This window comes from Caloenas nicobarica, chromosome 14, assembly GCF_036013445.1.
Source record: "Caloenas nicobarica isolate bCalNic1 chromosome 14, bCalNic1.hap1, whole genome shotgun sequence".
NCBI classification, from domain to species: Eukaryota; Metazoa; Chordata; class Aves; order Columbiformes; family Columbidae; genus Caloenas; species Caloenas nicobarica.
This window is the reverse complement of record NC_088258.1, coordinates 8,573,279-8,592,528: the sequence shown is the minus strand read 5'-3', so window position 1 is coordinate 8,592,528 and position 19,250 is coordinate 8,573,279. Positions and strand designations below refer to the sequence as shown.

The following is a 19,250-nucleotide window of genomic DNA, read 5'->3' as shown; positions in this document are numbered from 1 at the left end:
AATATTTTGAGTAGAATTGCAGTTGAAAATGGATGGTCGTCTCTCTGCGGGTAGCACATTCATCTGCTGTAATTAGTTGTTTTGAGATAGGTAGTTTGTCATTAAGTTTATTCAGAGCTGATTTTTAGAATGTCATTCTGATGTTTAAATCGTAAGAAAATTCTTACACTGTTGTTTCTAGAAGGTTGGTGTGATCTTTGGATACTATTCTGTTCAGCATCTTTCCTTTATGATTTTGGGTAAATCCAGTATTTGTTTCTGTAGCCCTGTGCCCAGGATGCGGTGTGTTTCTTTCGCTCCACAGTTGTTACATAAGGAGCTACACCAGCAGAATTTTTTTTCCTTTTTCTTTTCTTTTTTTTTTTTTTTTTTTTTTGGTAACTTCATTTTTTGCTGTCTTAGTTCTTTAAATAGCTCTCTAAGATTAGATAAATACTGATTTTGGGGCAAAGGAGTATGTGAGGAAGCAGAAGAGTGCAAGGGGTGCGAGGGGGACGGGAGTGCACTGAGGGTGGATCCTCAGCCAAGTTTTGGCAGTTTTGGCTGAGCAGTCATGCTCCTTGTTCTCCAGGCTAGTGATATCTGCCATGTCCTGCGTGCTCTGCTACCATGACTTAGGAACACCAGAGTGGGGACATTTCATAAGCCTGTTTTCAGTTATGCACCTGATTTATTATCTTTATTTTCTTTAAATTTGTGAGTCACATCTGTTAAAAAAACAGTGATTTTTTTTTGCTAGGTTACAAGAACCTTATCTTACCTCCACCAAATATGACTGTCTCCTAGTAGGAATCAACAAGATGTGTTGTTTACAAGTAAATATTTTAGATGTTTGACACGTGTCCACAGTTCTCTACAAAGGTGCCTGAATTTCAAGAGACCCTGAAGCCTACAGAGTTCTTGGTTTAAGATTCCTGTTTCTGTTACTTAGCTGTGGTGTGCAGCTGGAGTCAATCTCACGGGATGGAGACCTTTGGAGCAGGAGTCTGGGAATGGACAGAAACTGGATCCTGGACGTGATCCCCTCACCTGTGACAGAGAAGTAGAAGGCGAGAACAACAAAAGTAACCATACCTCTCCTGAAAAGAAAAAGGTCAGAAAAGAAAATGTTTGTTTTTCCTCCAGGGTTTTTTCTCATTCCATCCTTGACAAGCCCCCTCCCTCAATACCTTTGTACTATGACATATAATGCTCTCACTTGTACTTCTGAGACATTGTGTTGTGGGGGGCAGGGTTCTGGTGTTCTAGCTCTTCAGTAACTTATGTGTGATTTGGGATAAATCAGGATCCAGGGTAAAATTTTCCAGCTTCTGCTGTTGAAATATTTAGAATTTTGAAAAAAAAATCCTGATAATAAGTGTAAGTAAGTGCTTGATGAGGTTGCTAGGAAGATTGTGGAGTCCTCATCACTGTAAACTAAAAAGAAATTCAGGTAAAGCTTTCTTAAAAAGAACAGAGATATAGCAGAGTCCATGAAGTCTGTTTGGTTCAGAAGTTGAAGCTCTTGAAATTTATTCCAGCTTTGTTTTTTAATAGCGTTAGGTGTTAGGGTTTTTTTTTTAAGAACCAAGCTGTAATTTGCAGATAATAATACAACATTTTATCCTTTCTGGTTTGTGGGGTTTTTTTCTACACTGTCTTACACTGCTGCCCTGTAGTCTTCTGAGATGAGCTTGCTTAAGTTGGCAGGTCGAGTGCATCCCAGCTCCGTGGTATTCTGTCTAAAGTGAACGTTCAGTCATACATTAGTCAGACATCTCAGAAGGGAGATGAATGGCCAAACTCCTCTTGCCCTAAGGAGCCAGACAGGCTTTCTGGCTGGTGTTCCGGATACCAGCGTGGTAACGTGAACGAAATTTTCATAGCTGATATTGCTTACTTGCATCAGCTAGGAAGACACTTCACTCTTTGAAGCCGGCATTGTGGTCTTTCCGTGTGTAAATGTTGCCAAGCGCTAATACGCTCAGTCTGATCTGAGAGGAGCACTTATCCTGCCCGTGTCTTTGCTCTCTTGAAGGCAAAGGAGCTCCATGAAATGGATGCCACATCCAGTCGTGTCTGGATCCTCACCAGTACGCTGTCAACAAGTAAAGTTGTCATTATTGATGCCAATCAGCCTGGCACAGTGGTGGACCAGTTCACTGTCTGCAATGCTCATGTGCTCTGCATCTCCAGCATCCCTGGTAAGTGGGGCCCAGGCACTGGCTGTGACCTGCACAGGGTCACCTGCTCCACCGAGGAGTGACAAATGTAGCGTCCTCACTTCAGAACTAACCCTTGGACCCTGCTGCATTCTGTAATTGTACCTCAAAACCATAACTCAGACCTCGCCTTCTTGTAGGACCTTTCTACAGAGATCCCTCACTGTCGAATGTTTAGCAAATGGTTCCTTTGGCACATAAAGGATGGTTTTTGGGAGCAAGAGTGAGCCTTGCCCAGGTTTGGGAGTGCTCTGTAGCCAGCCTGGATGTTGATGCTGCATTTCAATTAGCGGTGACAGCTAGATTTACGGGACAATCTGTTCTTTGCCCTTCAGCGGCCAGTGAGAGCGATTATCCTCCAGGTGAGATCTTTCTGGAGGGAGATGTAAATCCTGAAGAGTCGTCTGGAACGGATGGCGTCTTGGCAGGAATCACTCTGGTGGGCTGTGCAACCCGCTGCAATGTGCCACGAAGCAACTGTTCCTCACGTGGTGACACACCTGTGCTGGACAAGGGACAGAGTGAGTTTTGGGGCATAAAACCTAGTGGCAGTCCAATTATAGCTAGTCCTATGTGAGCTTACGGTCTTACAGCTGCATCCTCCTGTCCCTGACTTAACTACTCCAGAGGCCTCAAGAAGTTTCTCGATGTGGTACAGGAAGACGAAAGGCCCTTTTGGCACATTTCTCTTCAGAGCCCTTCTTTTCTCTCCGAGTGATCCACATCCTGCAGCCTGATTGCGGGGGTCATACAGCAGAGTATTTTGGAAAAGTTATATGTTTTCTCTGCTATAATTGCTTCTGTTCTCTTTGCTTTCTGTTCTGAACCATGTTTTCTTGTGAAGTCAGTTAAGCCCATATGAAAACCATAGAGATGCCCTTGCTGACTCCATACTGCCGTGGGCAGCCCTGGACAACTGCTGTTTTGCTCATCACAGACCGTGGCTCACTTTTAAATAGCCTCCGTTCCCCATCCAAGCAGAACATATTGGTGGTACATCTGTGGTACAGGCTCAGGGCTTGACTGAATTCAGCAAGGAAGGATAAATTAAAAAGTTGACAGCCTGATTTCTGTATAGGTAACTTACCAGCTCGTTTTCCAATATGTCTCACACTGTTCTTTGTCTTTTAGGTGAGGTTGCTGCTGTCTGCAATGGGAAGATCAACCAGTCCCAATCTACTGAGGAGGCAACAGAAGCTACGGAGGTACCAGAGAACGGTACAAGTGAGGCAGAGCCTGCTCAGGCCCGGCCTGGGCCCCTCACGGAGCACGTGTTTACGGATCCAGTCCCTGCACAGGCACCTCTCAGGCAGAACGGGTAGGCAGTCTGGGGCCAAAGTGCCAGTTCCGTTATTTATCAGCTCTGTTTTCATAAGCCTTTTGATATGAGAACCAGCCTGATATTCTGATAAAGTGTCAAACTTTTTTCAGTTTTGTGCCCAAATAGTATTACGGCTGGGATGATAGGGAAAGAAAGAAGTGAAATTAAAATAAACATGGTTCAACCTGCAGCAGACTGTGTCAGCTGTTTAAGTGCAAATACTTGATCTCTCAGTATGAATTTAGACCTGCTGTTAAGACAGATCTTTCAAAGTGCGTGTACACTTGATTTTCTTACTGAAGGAGCTTATTGATCCATGTGTAAAAATAATGAATGATTTATTCTAGTAGTATCTCTAATGTGCTCTAAAGATAATGAAGAAAGCATATTCTCCACCCAAAAATTCTTAAGACAAATGAGTCTAATGTGATAGCCTGAGGAGCAAGGTGGAAGTCTTGGATAGAAGTTGTTCCTAAATGACTAAGTTGTTCTAAGTTCTTTCTGTTAAAGTTGAAAATGAACAGAGAAAATATTGTTTATATAGTAGTACTGCCAAACACTAAGTTAAGCTCATAGATTTGAGGTACTTTGTATTGGTGGGGAAAAAAGGAAGTTTTGCAAATTGCAGATTCAGGAGTCAAGCATTAAAAAACACTGACCAGAAGGAAGCGATTTGTGTATACAAGTGCCCTTATCTGCTTGTGAGTGCCAGCCTGTGAGCACAGATGAGCATTCTGTGCATTGCTGCTAATAAAAGCCTCTGACAATGTTCTTCTGCCTCTTCAGGGAGAATGGGCAGCCAAAGACGGAGTCAAGCACAACACTGCCAGACCAGGAGTTGAACGGGGACGCTGCTGGGACTTGCACCAGTGCTGCCCCCACCATGTGGCTGGGAGCACAGAACGGCTGGTGAGTTCCCCACGGGTTGGCAGGTCCCTCTCTCACCTCCATTCCTCTCTGGGCACCATTTGTCATGTCCTCACACCTTTAGTTCACTTCTTGTTTCTGGAGTAGTTTTTCATTGGTCATTGTCGTTCTGAGCCCTCTGCTCATCACAAACACAGGGATTTAATCTCACTTTCTTACCTAACCTTCACCTTCCCCACCAGAAGAAAAGGCTCAAGCCTAGTCGGGCTGAAGGTGTGGGGCCTTGCTGCTAACCCTCCCAATTTGTCCTTTCTCGCAGGCTTTATGTGCACTCGGCTGTATCCAACTGGAAGAAATGTCTGCACTCAATAAAGCTGAAGGACTCTGTACTGAGTCTAGTGTAAGTGTGCATGGCAGGGGATGCTGAAGGAGAAGGTTCAGTGCCTAAGCAATATTTTAGATGGGGGTAGCAGCTCTCAGTTAGTGGTCTTTTTCTTTGCTCTCCTAAGTGTGTTGGTTTGTGAGGAGGGTTTCCCAAGGTGTTTGTTACTGGAAAACCTCATACTGAGTCATTTTTCTGCTCAACTCCAGACCTGACCCCATTCAGTGAATAAGGTACTGAATGAGATTAGTAGTATCAGAAGGAAATAAGTGAGGAGGAGAAAGGGAAAATTTCACTGGCGTGTTAATTAGGTGGAATCTGTTGAAATTGATGGAGTTTGTAGTATGAAGGAAAAGTTAACCTCCACAGGAAATTCATGGATGATCTTACTACAGCAAAGGTAAGAGCTATGACCCTTGATCCTTGCAGGATGTTCCTGCAAGTGCTAAACTGAGTGGGAATTGTAGACAGAACATAAAGATGGTGTGCATGGATGTCAGAAAATATCTGCTAGTCGCTTACTTCTCCAGATTTTTTTAAAGTATTTACTTTTCGGTGATTCCAGGCATGTGAAAGGGAGGGTCCTTGTTGCTCTGGCAGATGGAACACTAGCCATATTCCACCGGGGAGAAGGTAAGAATCAACGTAGTAAGAGAAAACCAAGCTTGGCCAAGGTTGTAACAATGGATTAAATGCTATTCTGGGTCAAGAAGGAAAGGTGTTGTCTTGCCACAGTACAAACATATGGGTAAAATGCATAGCTATTATATACATGTAATCCTTATACTAAAACATCTAAGGCCATTTCCATTAACAACATTTCCTGAGCTTTTCTGAACAAAATGATGTGTGTATGTGCTGTGTAGTACATGGGAGGTAAACGCAACACTTTTAGGAATACATATGCTGTGCAGTCGTTTGAGGTGTGTTTGGGAAATGTAATGCATTTGGGCTGTATTGGTGTTACTGTGCACACACAAATCAACTCGAATTTTGTACATTACTAGATCCTAGGAACAACCCCTCTCAGAACACAATCCCTCTCCAGAACTGTATGTCAACTCTGGAACCCACTCTAGGACTTTGAAGCCATCTAGAACCTGATCTAGACCCAAAAGTTACCTAGAGCTCAGTCTAGAACACACAAAAAATTTGAGCTGGGACATAATCTAGAACCAGCAAAGTGACCTAAAAACATACTCTAGAAACATTGAGTAGAGCCAGAACATCCACCTCAAGTGGACCATCAATTGAGTTAACCCCTGTTCTAGACCAGGCAAGCAACCTAAAACAGCCAAGAATTCTGGACCCCCCAAGTCTAGAACATGATCTAGAACTTCCGAGTGGCCCAAAACCCACTCTAGAACCGCTCTAGACCTCTCAGGCAATCTAGAACCAGATCTAGACTTAAAAATTACCTAGAGCTCGGTCTAGAACACCAGAGACTTTGAGCTGGGGCATAATCTAGAACCAGCAAAATTACCTAACAACAGACTCTAGAAACATTGGGTAGAGCCAGAACAACAGCCTCAAGTGGACCATCAATTGAGTTAAACCCCATTCTGAACCAGGCAAGTAACCTAAAACAGCCAAGAATTCTGGAACCCCCCATCTAGAACCCAATCTAGAACTTTTCCCAAGCTGCCTAGAACCCGCTCTAGAACCCGCTCTAGAACCCGCTCTAGAACTTTTCGAGCACCCTAGAACGTGATCTAGAACCTATCAAGCGATCTAGACCCTTCTTTAGATGCACATCCACTCCCACCAAACTAAACAACTCCAGAATTCATCCCTGTTCTAACAATGGCTGCACCAACACCACTCCAGCTCTACAACCAACCAAACCCCAAACCAGCCTCTGGCAGGTACAGGTGTGTACAGGGAGCTCCACATAGCTCAGGCTGTACCTGGGCAGATCATCTTTGCAGTTGCAAATAAGGCTGTTGCTTCCCAGGGAATTGACATACACAGCAGTAGTATGGATTCATGGGAAGTTCACAGTCATAAGCAAAATGAGCATTGCAGTATTAGCTAAGCCCATGTACCTAGACATACATGGAAAGGCAGATGATTTTATTGTATACTGACGTCATAAAAGAGATGCAACTTTCCACACTTGTTTTTCACCTTAGATGGTCAGTGGGATCTCAGTAATTACCACCTAATGGACCTCGGTCACACTCACCATTCCATCCGCTGCATGGCCGTTGTGTATGATAGAGTCTGGTGTGGCTACAAGAACAAAATCCATGTTATCCAGCCTAAGACAATGCAGATTGAGGTAAGAGAGCACATGTGTATGCATGCATGCACACGCTTGTGTTGTATTTATTCTTAGAGCTGTTTTCTGCTACAGGTATGGAAATGCAAAACTTTTGTATTGGCATTGCTGGCTGTAGGACTCAAACTGTCAACCAGGGTCATGTTATGATGCAGTTAGCCAGGGGCGTGTGTTTATTCCTTCCTCCATTTGCAGACCTTAAATCTTCAGATAAGTCTAACCTGAGCACTTGCTTTGCCTTTACTAGTGAGTCTGAGTGGCCATGTACTGTACAAGTGTATGTGTGTGCTCACAGCGACCCTTCTGATATGGTCTAAGACTTCTCCATCTGTAGGTATTGTGGCACAAAGGAAGAGTACCGTTAGCAAGCCCCAGTGATCCCACTTGCCTAACTATAAAATGGTAGTTAGAGCCTTTTCATTGATATTCAGTCCAGTGCTGTGCTACAAACCTGTTTGGTAGTGTTTGGAATAATTCTAATTAAAGGGAGAAGAAGAGCGGAATCTGAAGTTCATGTCAGTGAGCCAAGGCAGTTTGATTGTTAGAATTTATACTGGAGTTGTGTGTTTTCCTTTTCTACCGAGCACATTGAAAGCTCTTGTTTTCTAAATGTTCTTTTGCTCCTGAAGTGGTCTGCAAAGACCATAATCTCTGCAGAGCTGCTATATAACTCATCTTTAAAGCGAGGGACTTTGTACTGTAGTGAACTTCTGAGGTCAGCCAGCATTAACACATATTCTCCAAGAGCTTTGAAAACCAAACAAGTGATCTCAGTTGAGGAAAATGGAGTAAATATGTAGATAATTGCAAACCTTTTGTGAACTCACATTGGCCCACCTGTTTGGCATTTCAGAAATCCTTTGACGCTCACCCTCGGCGGGAGAGTCAGGTGCGACAGCTGGCGTGGATCGGAGATGGCGTGTGGGTTTCTATCCGCCTGGACTCCACTCTGAGGCTTTACCATGCCCACAGCCATCAACATCTCCAAGATGTCGACATTGAGCCTTATGTCAGCAAGATGCTAGGTGAGGCAGTAGAGGCTGTCAGTAAATGGTCTGTTGCGTATTGAGATCAGAAAGAAATCAAAATTCTTTAGCAGACCTTGCCCAAAGTCATAACTGGCTCTCCAATTGTTATGCCTGTTTACTAGGCACTGGAAAGCTGGGCTTCTCGTTTGTGCGGATTACAGCCCTGCTCATCGCTGGCAACCGCCTCTGGGTAGGGACAGGGAACGGTGTCGTCATCTCCATTCCATTGACTGAGAGTAAGTGATGTTTATTGGAAATACTTCTGTGTTTCCCTTTAAAAAAAGAAATGCTTTTGTTTGTTACTTGTGCAGCATGGCGGGTGGCTCTGGCAGGCTGATGCTTTCTGGATAGTTTTACTCTGAACCTGATGCACCTTTGATCATAGCAGTGTTCAGAGAGAAGCACCCTGAGTATGAGCCACTCTGAACTTGGTTTAACTGTTTATTAAGGAATTTAACTCTCTATTAAGGAATTAAGTGTTCGGTTGAATGGATTTAACCTGTTTAAAACCAAATAGGTATTTGTTACTGTCCCATTCAGTTCAGTTGAAGCCATTTTCTTCTTGGGGACCAGTGACATCTCTGCCATCTGTACAGTCTTCTTTTTTGAGTGTGACCTGGACAGAGCAGACTGATGTGAACTGGTTCTGTAGCTACTGGAAAGCAGGAGAAACAAAGCTTTGGGAATTGTAGTAAGTCTCCAAAAGGAGGCCATGGGATGAGAAACCACTAGGAAGACCTCCCTGGAAATTTTGCCTTGGCATAGACATCTAAATGTCTCCGTGACAGTATTTTCCAGAAACTGACCTTAGAAAAGCTTCATTTACTCAAGTTAGGGCTCAGCTTTATCAGTCAAGTAGAAATCAGTATCCTACACCAAATCCAACCTGGTGAGAGGACCCAGCGGTAGTAGTTAATAGGTGCGTCTCTGAAGCTGGAAGTTTAGTCAGAGCTCTTAGTAATCCTGTTCTGTAGCTGCCAGTCAACGTCTAATTTTGAAGATCTGTTGCAGATTATAATGGGGGAGTAGGATTTGAGGCTGATTGCAGTTGCTTTCAACAGAAAGCAGCCAAATTTGCATTTTCTCACCGCTGCTGGTAGGAAATCTGAGAAGCAAATGGCTCTTGTATAAGAGGAACAAACCTGGTGTAATCCTTGTGGAGGTCAGGGCTAAGAAGGTCTCCTCTAGGGCTGCTGGAGCTGGATGTGCCCAGGACTGACACCAGGAAGCCAGTGACACAGTTATCTTTGCACATTGCAATCTCGGTCTCCTTTTTGACCCCCTGTTTTAAAGCCCGTTCTTCTTTGGGGCTGCTGCCCTAATCTTGAATCAAGCTTGTTCCCTGCTGTAAATGAGTTGCACTATCTTTTGGCATTCCTGTAAAAATGTGGTAAGCAGTAAGGTCTCACTGGAAACTTTAGTAATGGATCCTTGTGACCATGGTCCCTCTCCCATCTCAGATATTACATTTGTCTTTCTAGCAAAGTGAGCAAGAACAATGTCGGTATAAACTGATCAGAGCCTGTAGCTCCTGGTGCGGTTTCTCTAGGTTTTATACGTTTCTCGCAGTAATCACCTTTTTCTTCTCTCCTGTCCTGCCTGTCTCTTCCCGTGCCTCTCTGTGTTCCCACTCCTTGCCTGTGCCTAGCTGTAGTCCTCCACCGAGGCCAACTCCTTGGGCTCCGGGGTAAGTCGGTTGCCTCCTTCCTTCAGCTTTAACTCCTTCTACACCCATTCACCTTTGCAATCACTTCCCCACCCTTCCATCCTGCCATTCAGCGCTCTCCATCCATCTCTCCTCATCACTCTATGTTGCATCTGAGAAAAGCAGAGACAGTAATGTAAATATCCTAATTTCCCATGGCTAAAACCATTTTCATCCACCTCACCAGCCATCCCTCTGGGGTTTATTTCGTGTTAAGAGTACTTTATTCTTCATCAGTAGTTCCCTTGTTGTGATAAACTAGGTTTGAGATTGGGGACTGTAAAAGTTCATGCAGTCAGAGATTCCCAGGAAACAGGAGTGGACTGTTCTTCCAAGGTCTTCCTTGGTCATCCCCAGTTTTCTAAGGATGCTTCTCTCATCTGCTCCAGGCCAAAGGCAGGAGGTGCTGTGGTACCTGCCAGCTGCAAGTAATCAACTAAGATTTTTCACCAGAGAGGACCTTGGTAAACATTAAGAATGGTTTGGTTTTGTGCCAGTTAAGGCAGGGTCCGGGTTCAAATTTATGCTTACCTTAGCCTTTCCAGGGTCAGAAATGAGTATTTTTTTCTCATTGTAAGACATTTCTGTGGCTGTCCAGAAGCATTATCAACATGTCTCTCCTCCTTCTAAAGTATCTGATATTGGTTGTGGAAGAAGCCGGATATTGAGCAAGAAGAAGTCCTAATACCAACCCTGTATGCCAGTCAGATGAGATCGTTCAGTTGTAGCCGCTCACAGCAAACAAAAGCACAGAGGTGCAGAGAGCCTTCATCTTGGGGATCTTCCCCCTGCATACACTGGTTCTCATTCTTCCATTAAAATATTTGTACTTGTCTTGCCATCCCAGCTTGAGCCTGATAGGTAGAAGTCTCCTTTGTCCAAGTCACTTAATAACTGAAATCCAGCCCGAACCAAAATACAGAACTACAGATAATTAACAAGGAGTTCAGTTCTGTCGCAGGAAGTGAAAGCCTTCTGATTTCAGTACTGTTTCTGTTTGACTGATGTGGGTGCGTGCGGAAGGAAAGCATCTCCCATCCTGAGCTCTAAGCACTGGTCTCTGTTCCTTGATGAGCACCTCCGTTCTCGAAGCCTGGATGTGAAGGGTATGGGCCCCTGAGCCCACCTTAAAATCATTGGAAGCTGTGGGTGGTGAGCAGCTTTGAGATGTTCATTGCTTGAGTAGCTGATTTTCTGGTGTCATGGCTAAATCGAGGACTATGAAAGAACCTCACTCCGCTGCTGTGACATTTTACTGGACTGAGAGGTCTTCACCAGACCCAGAGACTGCTTTCAGCAGCCTGTGTGCTCATGGCTCTGCATGAGCAAAGGATGTGACTTGGAAACTGAGTAACTTCACCAATCCACAAAATAGCAGTGATTCTTCTTCAGGTAGCCTTAATGTCTCATGGGTACAGTGGACACCTTTGGATGCTGTGCCAGGAACTAAAGACCAAGGTTGATTCTAGGACAGTAGGTGATTTCTGGAGGATTGCTGCTGGTGAAGAGGCCTTCACTGGGATACCTCAGAGGCCTGGTCAAGCTTGCCCTAGGGTCACTCTTGCCTAGCACCTCCAGGGATGTGTGCCTCATTAGTAGCCAAGTACTAGATTTGATGAGAAAATGTAGTTTATTGTAATAAGTGGATTGTTACCAGCTTAAGAGAGAGAGTCTAGTGTGGTCTCCTCAATCACATCCTTCACAGGAGACCTTTAAAGAGACCTGCACCTCTAAAGGTTTTCCTTCATGGCTCATTAGTTTTCTCTTTGATTGAGTCCTTTCTGTAAATGGGACTCAAAGCTATCGCTGACAATATTTCTCTTCCCTGTCCCCAGCCAACAAGACTTCACCAACCTCTGGAGAGGGCAGAAGCTCTGGTGGGGTCATCCACGTGTATGGTGATGACAACAGTGACAAATCTGCCAGCAGTTTCATTCCATACTGCTCCATGGCTCAGGCACAGCTCTGTTTCCACGGCCACCGCGATGCTGTCAAATTCTTCGTCTCTGTGCCTGGTAAGGATGAGCCCAGCCCTTTCTTGTGAGGGTCTTGTCCTGCCATCTGTTCTGCGTCAGGAGTGTGAGCTGCTCTGCAGCAGATGGCTGTCCGTGCCATTTCTAGCGCTGGCAGATCACTGTGGCTCAGGCATTGGTACTTTAATCTGCAGTGATTTCACCAGCAGAAGGAACTGGTCTGCCCATTTGTGTGTGTGTGTTTGTGTGTGTGTGTTAACCGCATGGGGCTGAGCAGGGGCACTGACAGCACCTCTGTCCTCTCCCAGGCAATGTCCTGGCAACCCTGAATGGGAGCGTGTTGGACAGCCCTTCGGAGAACCCCAGCACAGCGGCCACAGAGACCGAGGGGCAGAAGCTGAAGAACGTCCTGGTGCTGAGCGGAGGAGAAGGATACATTGATTTCCGGATCGGTGAGTGCCAGTGGTGGGAGGGATCTGGAACGGGGGGAGGTGCAGGGCTGCAGTTGTGTAGAGAGGTCACTGCTGTGGGGAATGAAATCTGAAAAGCAATGCTTTCTGTTTCTTCTGCCTCTGGCTCTGAGGGCAGGTAGCAAGTGTTTTCCTTGCACAGCACAGGGCTGCCAAACCATGCTCCTGCCTGTGCCTGCAGTGCCACACAGTCTGCGTTAATCGCCGTAGAAAGAACAAAATCATCTGTGCTACTGGCTCCAAACATCGCTGCCCCACTGTGGTCACCTACGCTGCTCGAGGGCTCTCTGTGTTGTAAACATTGGCTTCTCTGAAAGGAAGGGGGATTTTCTCTACTGCTGCTTTTTTCCATCCATACAGTCCTACTTCAGAAAAGCACCATGTTGCTATAAATGTTCTCCAGGCATAAAGGAAGGTCTCAGTTCATGCTGTGTGTTGTCAGGCTGCCGAGACTGTAGCAGGAATATTAGCCTCTTTGGAAGTATTCCAGAGCAGTGCAGTTCAGGATTTTCATTCTTGCCTTTTTTATTCTCCATTTTCTCTTTTCAGGGGATGGAGAAGATGATGAGACAGAGGAGAATGCAGGAGATGCCACCCAGGTGAAGCCAGTACTTTCCAAGGCTGAAAGGAGCCACATTATTGTGTGGCAGGTATCATACATCCCTGAGTGAGAATTTCTCCTTTCCCACCAATGTAAGTGTCCCTCTTCCCACCTGAATGCCAAGATGTACATACAGAACGCCTGCATTATACCTGCTGCTGGAAACCGACCCCAGACATCTGCAACGGCTCCTGCCTCGGACTGTGACCCCCTTCTAACCCTTGAACTTGCAGCTTTCATCTTGGGCCCGTGCGCTTTCTGCGTGGTTGGATTATTGTTCTGCTCTAGAGCTGGCATCTACAAGGAGAGAAATGGCAGTGCATCGGTGAAGTGAAGCTTGGAGCTAGAACTGTGCAAAGCCTTTGACCAGCACTCGGGAGCTGGCAGCTGGATGGCAAGTGGCTCAGGTTCTCCAGCAGTTGCCTCACTCCCACCTGCATGAGAAGAAGTACATTCCCCCTGCCAAAGTGGTGATGCTGAATCACAACTTCTGCAGCACCCTAGCAGAAATCCTTTCTAGTTCACCAGTGGACTTTCCACCGTATCACCCTTAAGCACAGAATAATGTCTCATGGACTGAGAGCAGCCATGTCCAAGGAACATTCAACAGAAAGTGGTGTGAGGGTTTGGGCAGCACTTCAGTTTGGCTGGAGAAGGCAGCAGTGCCATTATTGTGGGCAACACATCCGCCGTACTTGCAGATGGAAAATCCCCCTCCTCTGTTGCTGCTGTTGCTGTTGTCTCAGCAGTTGCGTGCTGGGTGACTGTGTGTGTCCCGAGAGGATTGCTGGGTAGCCTCAGATGGGAGATGGGTGTTTGATCGTGGAGGCCACAGAGCCTTTGGAAGCTGTGGTAGAAAAGGAGTACTGGAACCTTGCTTTTCTAAGAGAAAAAAAGAGAGCAATACTTTTAACTCCCCCTTCCAAAAATGGCAGACAGAAGAGAACTCTTTTGAGTTCATTCTGAAAGGTTCACTAGAAAGCTATCTCTGCATAGCATTTTTTGGCTTTTAAAATACAGGTGAAGGCAGATGATGTTGGTCTGCTGTGAATTCTGCATTAACACACTGAGATTACCTTGTCTCATAAGGCTGTGTCCCTGTCCCAGGAACCGCTGGAAGGAGATGGTTGTTTTCCTTCACGCCCTGGCTGTCCGTTAGGAAAGGCTCTGTAGGTGCAGTCAAGGTATAGAAAGGCTGTGTCTCACCTGAGGTCACACAGAAAAAGGAATTGAGGCCAGATCTCCCGACTTCCTTTACTTAACAATGCGAGCACTGACTTTGTTAGTAGTTTGAAAAGCAGCTCCAGATGTAGAGTCAATGGTTTGTCCTCCCTTTCTGACAGCAGAAACAGTCCTGTCTCCACAAGGACATGTTCAGTTTCCTTTGAATGCTCCCTCCTGGATGTGCAGGACTAGAGCGAGTAGCAGTTGTTAGGGATGAATTTGGAAGCTTCTTGTGGTCATCTTGTTTCTTCCCTGAGCTGTGCAGCACTCCAGAGTTCACAGGGATGTCCTAGTGCCAGTGCGGCACTATGGGGACAGCTGGGGGGAGCCTCCATCTCCTGGGCATCTCCCAGCTGTGTCCTGTGCTTGTCCCCATGGACCAGGCTGCCCCCAAGGCTTGTGATCTAAAGCTACTCATGCTGCAGGGATGCAGTATTCCCTGGGGAAGCTCTAACATGTGGCATCTGTCCTGATGCAGCAGCACTAGAATGCTTTTTGGATCCACAGTTCAGAAAAGGCTGGGGCAAGAGGACATCTCTGGAGAACAGAGGCCTCAGCCACCCAAGTACAGAGCCACAGTGGTGGCCATGCTGCCTGTGAGCGGTGCTGGTGACCCACACCACTCCTCACCGAGGTAGGAGACCAGCTGCAGAGTGTCCTCTAGCCGTTGGCACGCCAGGCTCTGTGGCTGACATTTGGCCAAGGGATGCTTGGAGCCACCACTTGTATGCAGGGGGACATTTCACCAGGGACATTTCACTGGGGCACTGCTGAGCGTGCGAGAGTTCTCATTCACTTTCCCAAAATGCTTTCTGCTAGGAAGAGCTCTTTGGATCACAACACAGAGTGCATTAAAGTTAACAGGATCAACATTTAGACCACAGATTCCACAGACGTGACAGTTCATCAGTTAGGGACAGGTAAAGTTCATAATTTAAGCTAACTGAAGGAAAAAAGAAGTGCCCTAGTAGGCCCAGTTCCTTAGCTCTATCGACCCTTCATAGGAAAATATCGAATTGCAACGTTCTTACCTCTTACTGTTTGTTCTGTATCTGGTTTTAGCAGTCAAAATGACAGTACTCAGTCTTCTGTCACCCACTGGGTCCTGGCAACACAAGGAGACCGGTCTGGGGCCTCTACCAACAGGTTCTTTTCCAGCTCAGTGCATGTTTTCCTCCAGGAGAAGCACATGTCTAAGAGGGGCGACTCCAGCAACGTAGAACCAGCCTCTGCTGTCAGATCCTGTGGGCATTTGGTGGCTGCTGGGCAGCAAGGTGAGAGCTGACTGGCTTCAACACACTTCCCTGTCATATCTCCACTGTGATGTATGTAAAGTATCTTGTATGTTACAAAAGGATTTTAAAAAGTGTCTTAAGGCCTGTAAACTCCGCTGTTTGGTCTGAAGATGGCATTCTGTAAAGAGACTGCTGTATGAATATGTTCCTATGCTTTGTCCCCTATGCTATCAAACAACAAACCATATCTGTTCTGTATGTAATAAATGTGTTAACATGAGCAAGTGCAGGGCATCTCGTTCCTAGAAGGGCACTGGGATTTCTTCTCAGTCATTGAAGAGCATGTGGGAATGGCAGATCAAGTGTTCACCATTGATCAATTTGGTGGCAAGAAATTAAATGTGGGTTGGTGGGTGGCTGCGGAAGGGACTCACTAATGTCACCCTTCAGACAACCATCTCCATGCTTTGAAACGATGCAGGAGGTTAATGCACGGCTTTGAGAGTCTCAGCAGCGCTCCCAGCATGTTCTAGGCATTGAATGCAACACATCGCAAACCCAGGCTGTGCAGCTTTCCAGAAGGGACCTTCACACTCAGACAACTGTCCCAGGCTGCCCAGGGCTGTGTATGAAAGCAGGCCACGATTGTACTGGTCAGCCTCACCTGGGCCTCCACCATACATAGGCCCTTTCCACCCACGGCCCAGGAGCCTCATTTAAGCACCAGCTGGGGCCTCCAGTCTTTGCCCAAGCTGTGCTGTAGCTGTGCCTATCTCCACCTGCTCCTAGATGGACCCTTTGGACTTGGGGGTTTAGACTACATGATCTTCAGAGGTCCCTTCCAACTCAAACCACTACATGATTCTATGCTTTATGGTGGATTATCTCCATCTGCTTTTGCTCCTGGCTGGGATCCCTGGATAGACCCTGGTCATGGGTCATTTCTTGCCTTGTATGGGGCTGTTGGTGGACCCTGTCACCAGCGCTTGGCTCTGCACACCGAGCTCACACTCTGTGGGCCTGCGCGCTGTCAGGGAGGACACTGCCTGTGCTGGGGTTGTGTTCAGCTCCTGGCTCTGCAGGACAGGATAAGGTTGTTCTACTTATCATGTCTGACATCCACACCTCCTGTCCCACCTTGCTTGTCCTTGTTTTTTGTACTGGTTCAGTAGCACTCCAATCACAGTAAGGACAGCGAGGCACCAGCTCAGCCCAGCACATGGCAGCAGAGGCTGTGGAAACCAGAGAAGTTGGTTCCAAGTTGCTCATTGCCACCATATGTTAGTAACCCTAATGACTCTGCAGTGGTTAAGAGGAACCTGACGCTATGCCTGTATTTGGACCTCATGATGATATCCATGCACTGAAAAAAAAAAATACCAAGTTTTCTTAGAACTGTGCTGCAGAAATAACAAAACATTTATTTCTGTTAGCAGATACGTTTGTACACAGCCCTGTGAAATAACATTATATTCCCATTTTTCTGTGATTTATGTAGAACCCAAATTGTCTGGAAAATGTTCTTAAAAACGTCATTTTCAGGCTGTAAAGAAAATTGTGCTCCAAAGAACTATAACTGGATGACAGCAGCTCTGCATTCAGAGACTACACAAGGAACCAAGAAGGATTCTCTGCTGACTGAGACCAAAGTTATGGATAAAACAATCTGAATGCAGCTGCATCTTTCAGATGAGGTGACTGTACAGTGCTAGGAAACCCAGATACACCATACCGCAGCAGATAAGAGGGTTTTCTATAAGATGACGTGCTTCTAACACGCAGTGACAGCATGTGGGGAGCTTGGGACATAGAACAAGTCTTTACACAGGTGTCCCTGCAGCTTTTTTCTTTGCACTCCGAAAGGGAGAGGCCATGACCTTCTTCAGATCAATCACTGGCTCCTCTGTGATTGGTTTTCCCTCTTTCTGCCACTGCGCAAGGATCATGGCTCGGAGCAGAGGCGGGTACGGAACGTACTGAATGGTCTCCTCTGGCACTGGGGTGAATTTCTTGAAAGCCTCTTCCTCATGCTTGGGCACCATACGCCAGTCGTGGTACATGACTTTATCAATCTCTCTCACTTCTTCTTCGGTTTTGCCTGAGAAAAGATGATGAACACCATTGTCCAACACTATTGGCAACAAACTCCCTCTGGGAAATGTAGCAAGTATTGATTCTCCAGTATCAAAGGTGCTTCAACAGGCAATATCAAAAGAAGTTTTCAAAGTTTCAGAGAGTATCTTTCCTGCTATACTATGGGATCCCACTTCTGTCCTTGGTAATCAAATCAGAAACAGGCTGAAAGGACTACAGGCAAGTTGTTCCAATTCCATGGTTGACTCTCTCTCTTAATTTAAAATGTCACTTGATCTCTCTTTGGTTCAGTTTCCATGGCTAAGGAACGAGAGTAATTTCTCTCTACACTGGTTAACATTCCCTGGGAAATCACAGAATGTCAGGGATTGGAAGGGACCTCAAAAGATCATCTAGTCCAATCCCCCTGCTGGAGCAGGAACACCCAGATGAGGTTACACAGGATACAGAAATATAGATATAGATAGATAGATATAGAAATATTTTAAAAATACCCAATAACTTTAAAACCTTTGAATGAGAAATGTTTCAGAAACTCTACGAAGCGACAAACACATGCCTAATATAAAGCAGCTTTAAAAAGGCAAATTCACTCACTCAACTCCATGTTAATTTAAAATCCTAGTAATGTAGTTTACTTGCCATCGCTCCTGTTATACCGACAATTTTACCTGGAATACCCTTGTGTTCAGTCTGAATTTCGCTTTTGAAGTCTCTAAACAGTCTGTCACCCCATTGTCTTTCCTTAGAAACACACTCTGAGGGCTTAACCCCAGCATTTGAAACTAAAAAAGGGAGAACTTCTCTTCTGAGAAAGACAAATTTCCCAAGTGGGAAAGCTGCAGCCCCGTTGTTCCCTCTGCAAACCTCGTGTGTAGGAAAACAAGCCGGCGTTACCTCTGAAGGTCAGGTAGCCCCAAGCTCTCCCATGATCCATGTTCTGCAAAGAAAACAAGAAGCTGTGGAGGTGGCGGCGGGGCCGGGGGGGCCCGGGGGGCTCGGGGGGGCGTTACCTCGGCCGTGTAGTCCGCCTTCACCTTGGTGATGACCCAGTAGCAGGGCTCGTCGTACTCCCACAGCCAGGACTTGCGGGTGACGGTGCGGCCCACGCCGAACTGCGGCAGGCGGCAGAGCAGCGCGAAGAGCCGGTTCTCGTTCCGCACGTCCTCCCAGGCCCGCACCGGCAGCCGCTTCTCCGTCAGGGGCCGCCGCATGGTCTCGTAGTCCAGGGCGAAGCGCTGCGAGTCCCGCGGCCGGTTCTTCAGCGCCCGGTACTCGCGGATCTTCTTGGCCATGGCGGCGATGGGCCGGTACAGCTTCTTGCGGGCCATGGCGCCGGCACGCAGCGCGGGGCGCTCCCCGCGACCCCGCCGCGCCCGCCGCTTCCCGCGGCCCCCGGAAGCCGCCCCCGCCGCTTCCCGCGGCCCCCGGAAGCCGCCCCCGCCCGGCGCCGCGGCGGAACGATCGTGCGGCGGAACGATCGTGCGGCGCCCCGCCGGGTCTGCCCCGCCCCGGGCGCTCGGCAGCGGGGGCGGCCCGGCCCGGGCACGGGGCCCGGCCGCCGTGCGGAGGGCGCAGCTGAGCGGCGCCCCGCGGTTCTGCCGTGCTCTTCGAATCGGCACGTTTTGCTTGTTCAGCTGGAGCTTAATCACTGAAAGCCTCGGGTAGACAGATTCACCTATTTAAAGGAACTTTCAAAAGCAGGGAGTCAGTCTCTCGGGTTTTTCGGAGATTAAAGCAATGCTGAAGGTCGGCCCGCGGCTGGAGTCATGCTGAGCCAAAAGCAGAAGCCGAGTTTTGTAACTCCGACCCTCTGCCCGACCTGCTCGGGCTGTATTCACCCCTGGATTTTGGCTACAGACTGGTCA

At 46.9% G+C, this 19,250-nt stretch overlaps 2 protein-coding genes across 20 annotated transcripts in view; one reads left to right on the top strand and one right to left on the bottom strand.

Annotated features, from left to right (window-relative positions):
* MAPK8IP3 (mitogen-activated protein kinase 8 interacting protein 3) overlaps positions 1-15,552 on the top strand; it is a 63,812-nt gene extending 48,260 nt beyond the window's left edge. For 16 of the 19 annotated variants that reach the window (XM_065645248.1, XM_065645243.1, XM_065645254.1 and 13 more), the window contains 14 exons: positions 932-1,093; positions 2,018-2,183; positions 2,537-2,722; positions 3,333-3,519; positions 4,309-4,431; positions 4,709-4,789; positions 5,337-5,404; positions 6,904-7,052; positions 7,906-8,077; positions 8,203-8,316; positions 9,729-9,767; positions 11,621-11,800; positions 12,067-12,210; positions 12,778-15,552. In XM_065645248.1, coding sequence (XP_065501320.1) covers positions 932-1,093; positions 2,018-2,183; positions 2,537-2,722; positions 3,333-3,519; positions 4,309-4,431; positions 4,709-4,789; positions 5,337-5,404; positions 6,904-7,052; positions 7,906-8,077; positions 8,203-8,316; positions 9,729-9,767; positions 11,621-11,800; positions 12,067-12,210; positions 12,778-12,899 — 1,893 coding nt within the window. In that variant the 3' untranslated portion in view covers positions 12,900-15,552. The remainder of the gene's footprint in view (positions 1-931; positions 1,094-2,017; positions 2,184-2,536; positions 2,723-3,332; positions 3,520-4,308; positions 4,432-4,708; positions 4,790-5,336; positions 5,405-6,903; positions 7,053-7,905; positions 8,078-8,202; positions 8,317-9,728; positions 9,768-11,620; positions 11,801-12,066; positions 12,211-12,777) is intronic. The other 3 variants (XM_065645255.1, XM_065645256.1, XM_065645245.1) reach the window with 1 other exon arrangement.
* Positions 15,553-16,689: 1,137 nt separating this feature from the next.
* Positions 16,690-18,811, bottom strand: MRPS34 (mitochondrial ribosomal protein S34). The gene is made up of 3 exons (XM_065644844.1): positions 18,396-18,811; positions 18,280-18,322; positions 16,690-17,386 (listed from the first exon to the last, which is right to left on the bottom strand). Exons 1-3 carry the CDS (start codon positions 18,711-18,713, stop codon positions 17,109-17,111), a joined length of 639 nt encoding a protein of 212 aa, XP_065500916.1. The 5' UTR covers positions 18,714-18,811; the 3' UTR covers positions 16,690-17,108.
* Between the last annotated feature and the right edge of the window lie 439 nt (positions 18,812-19,250).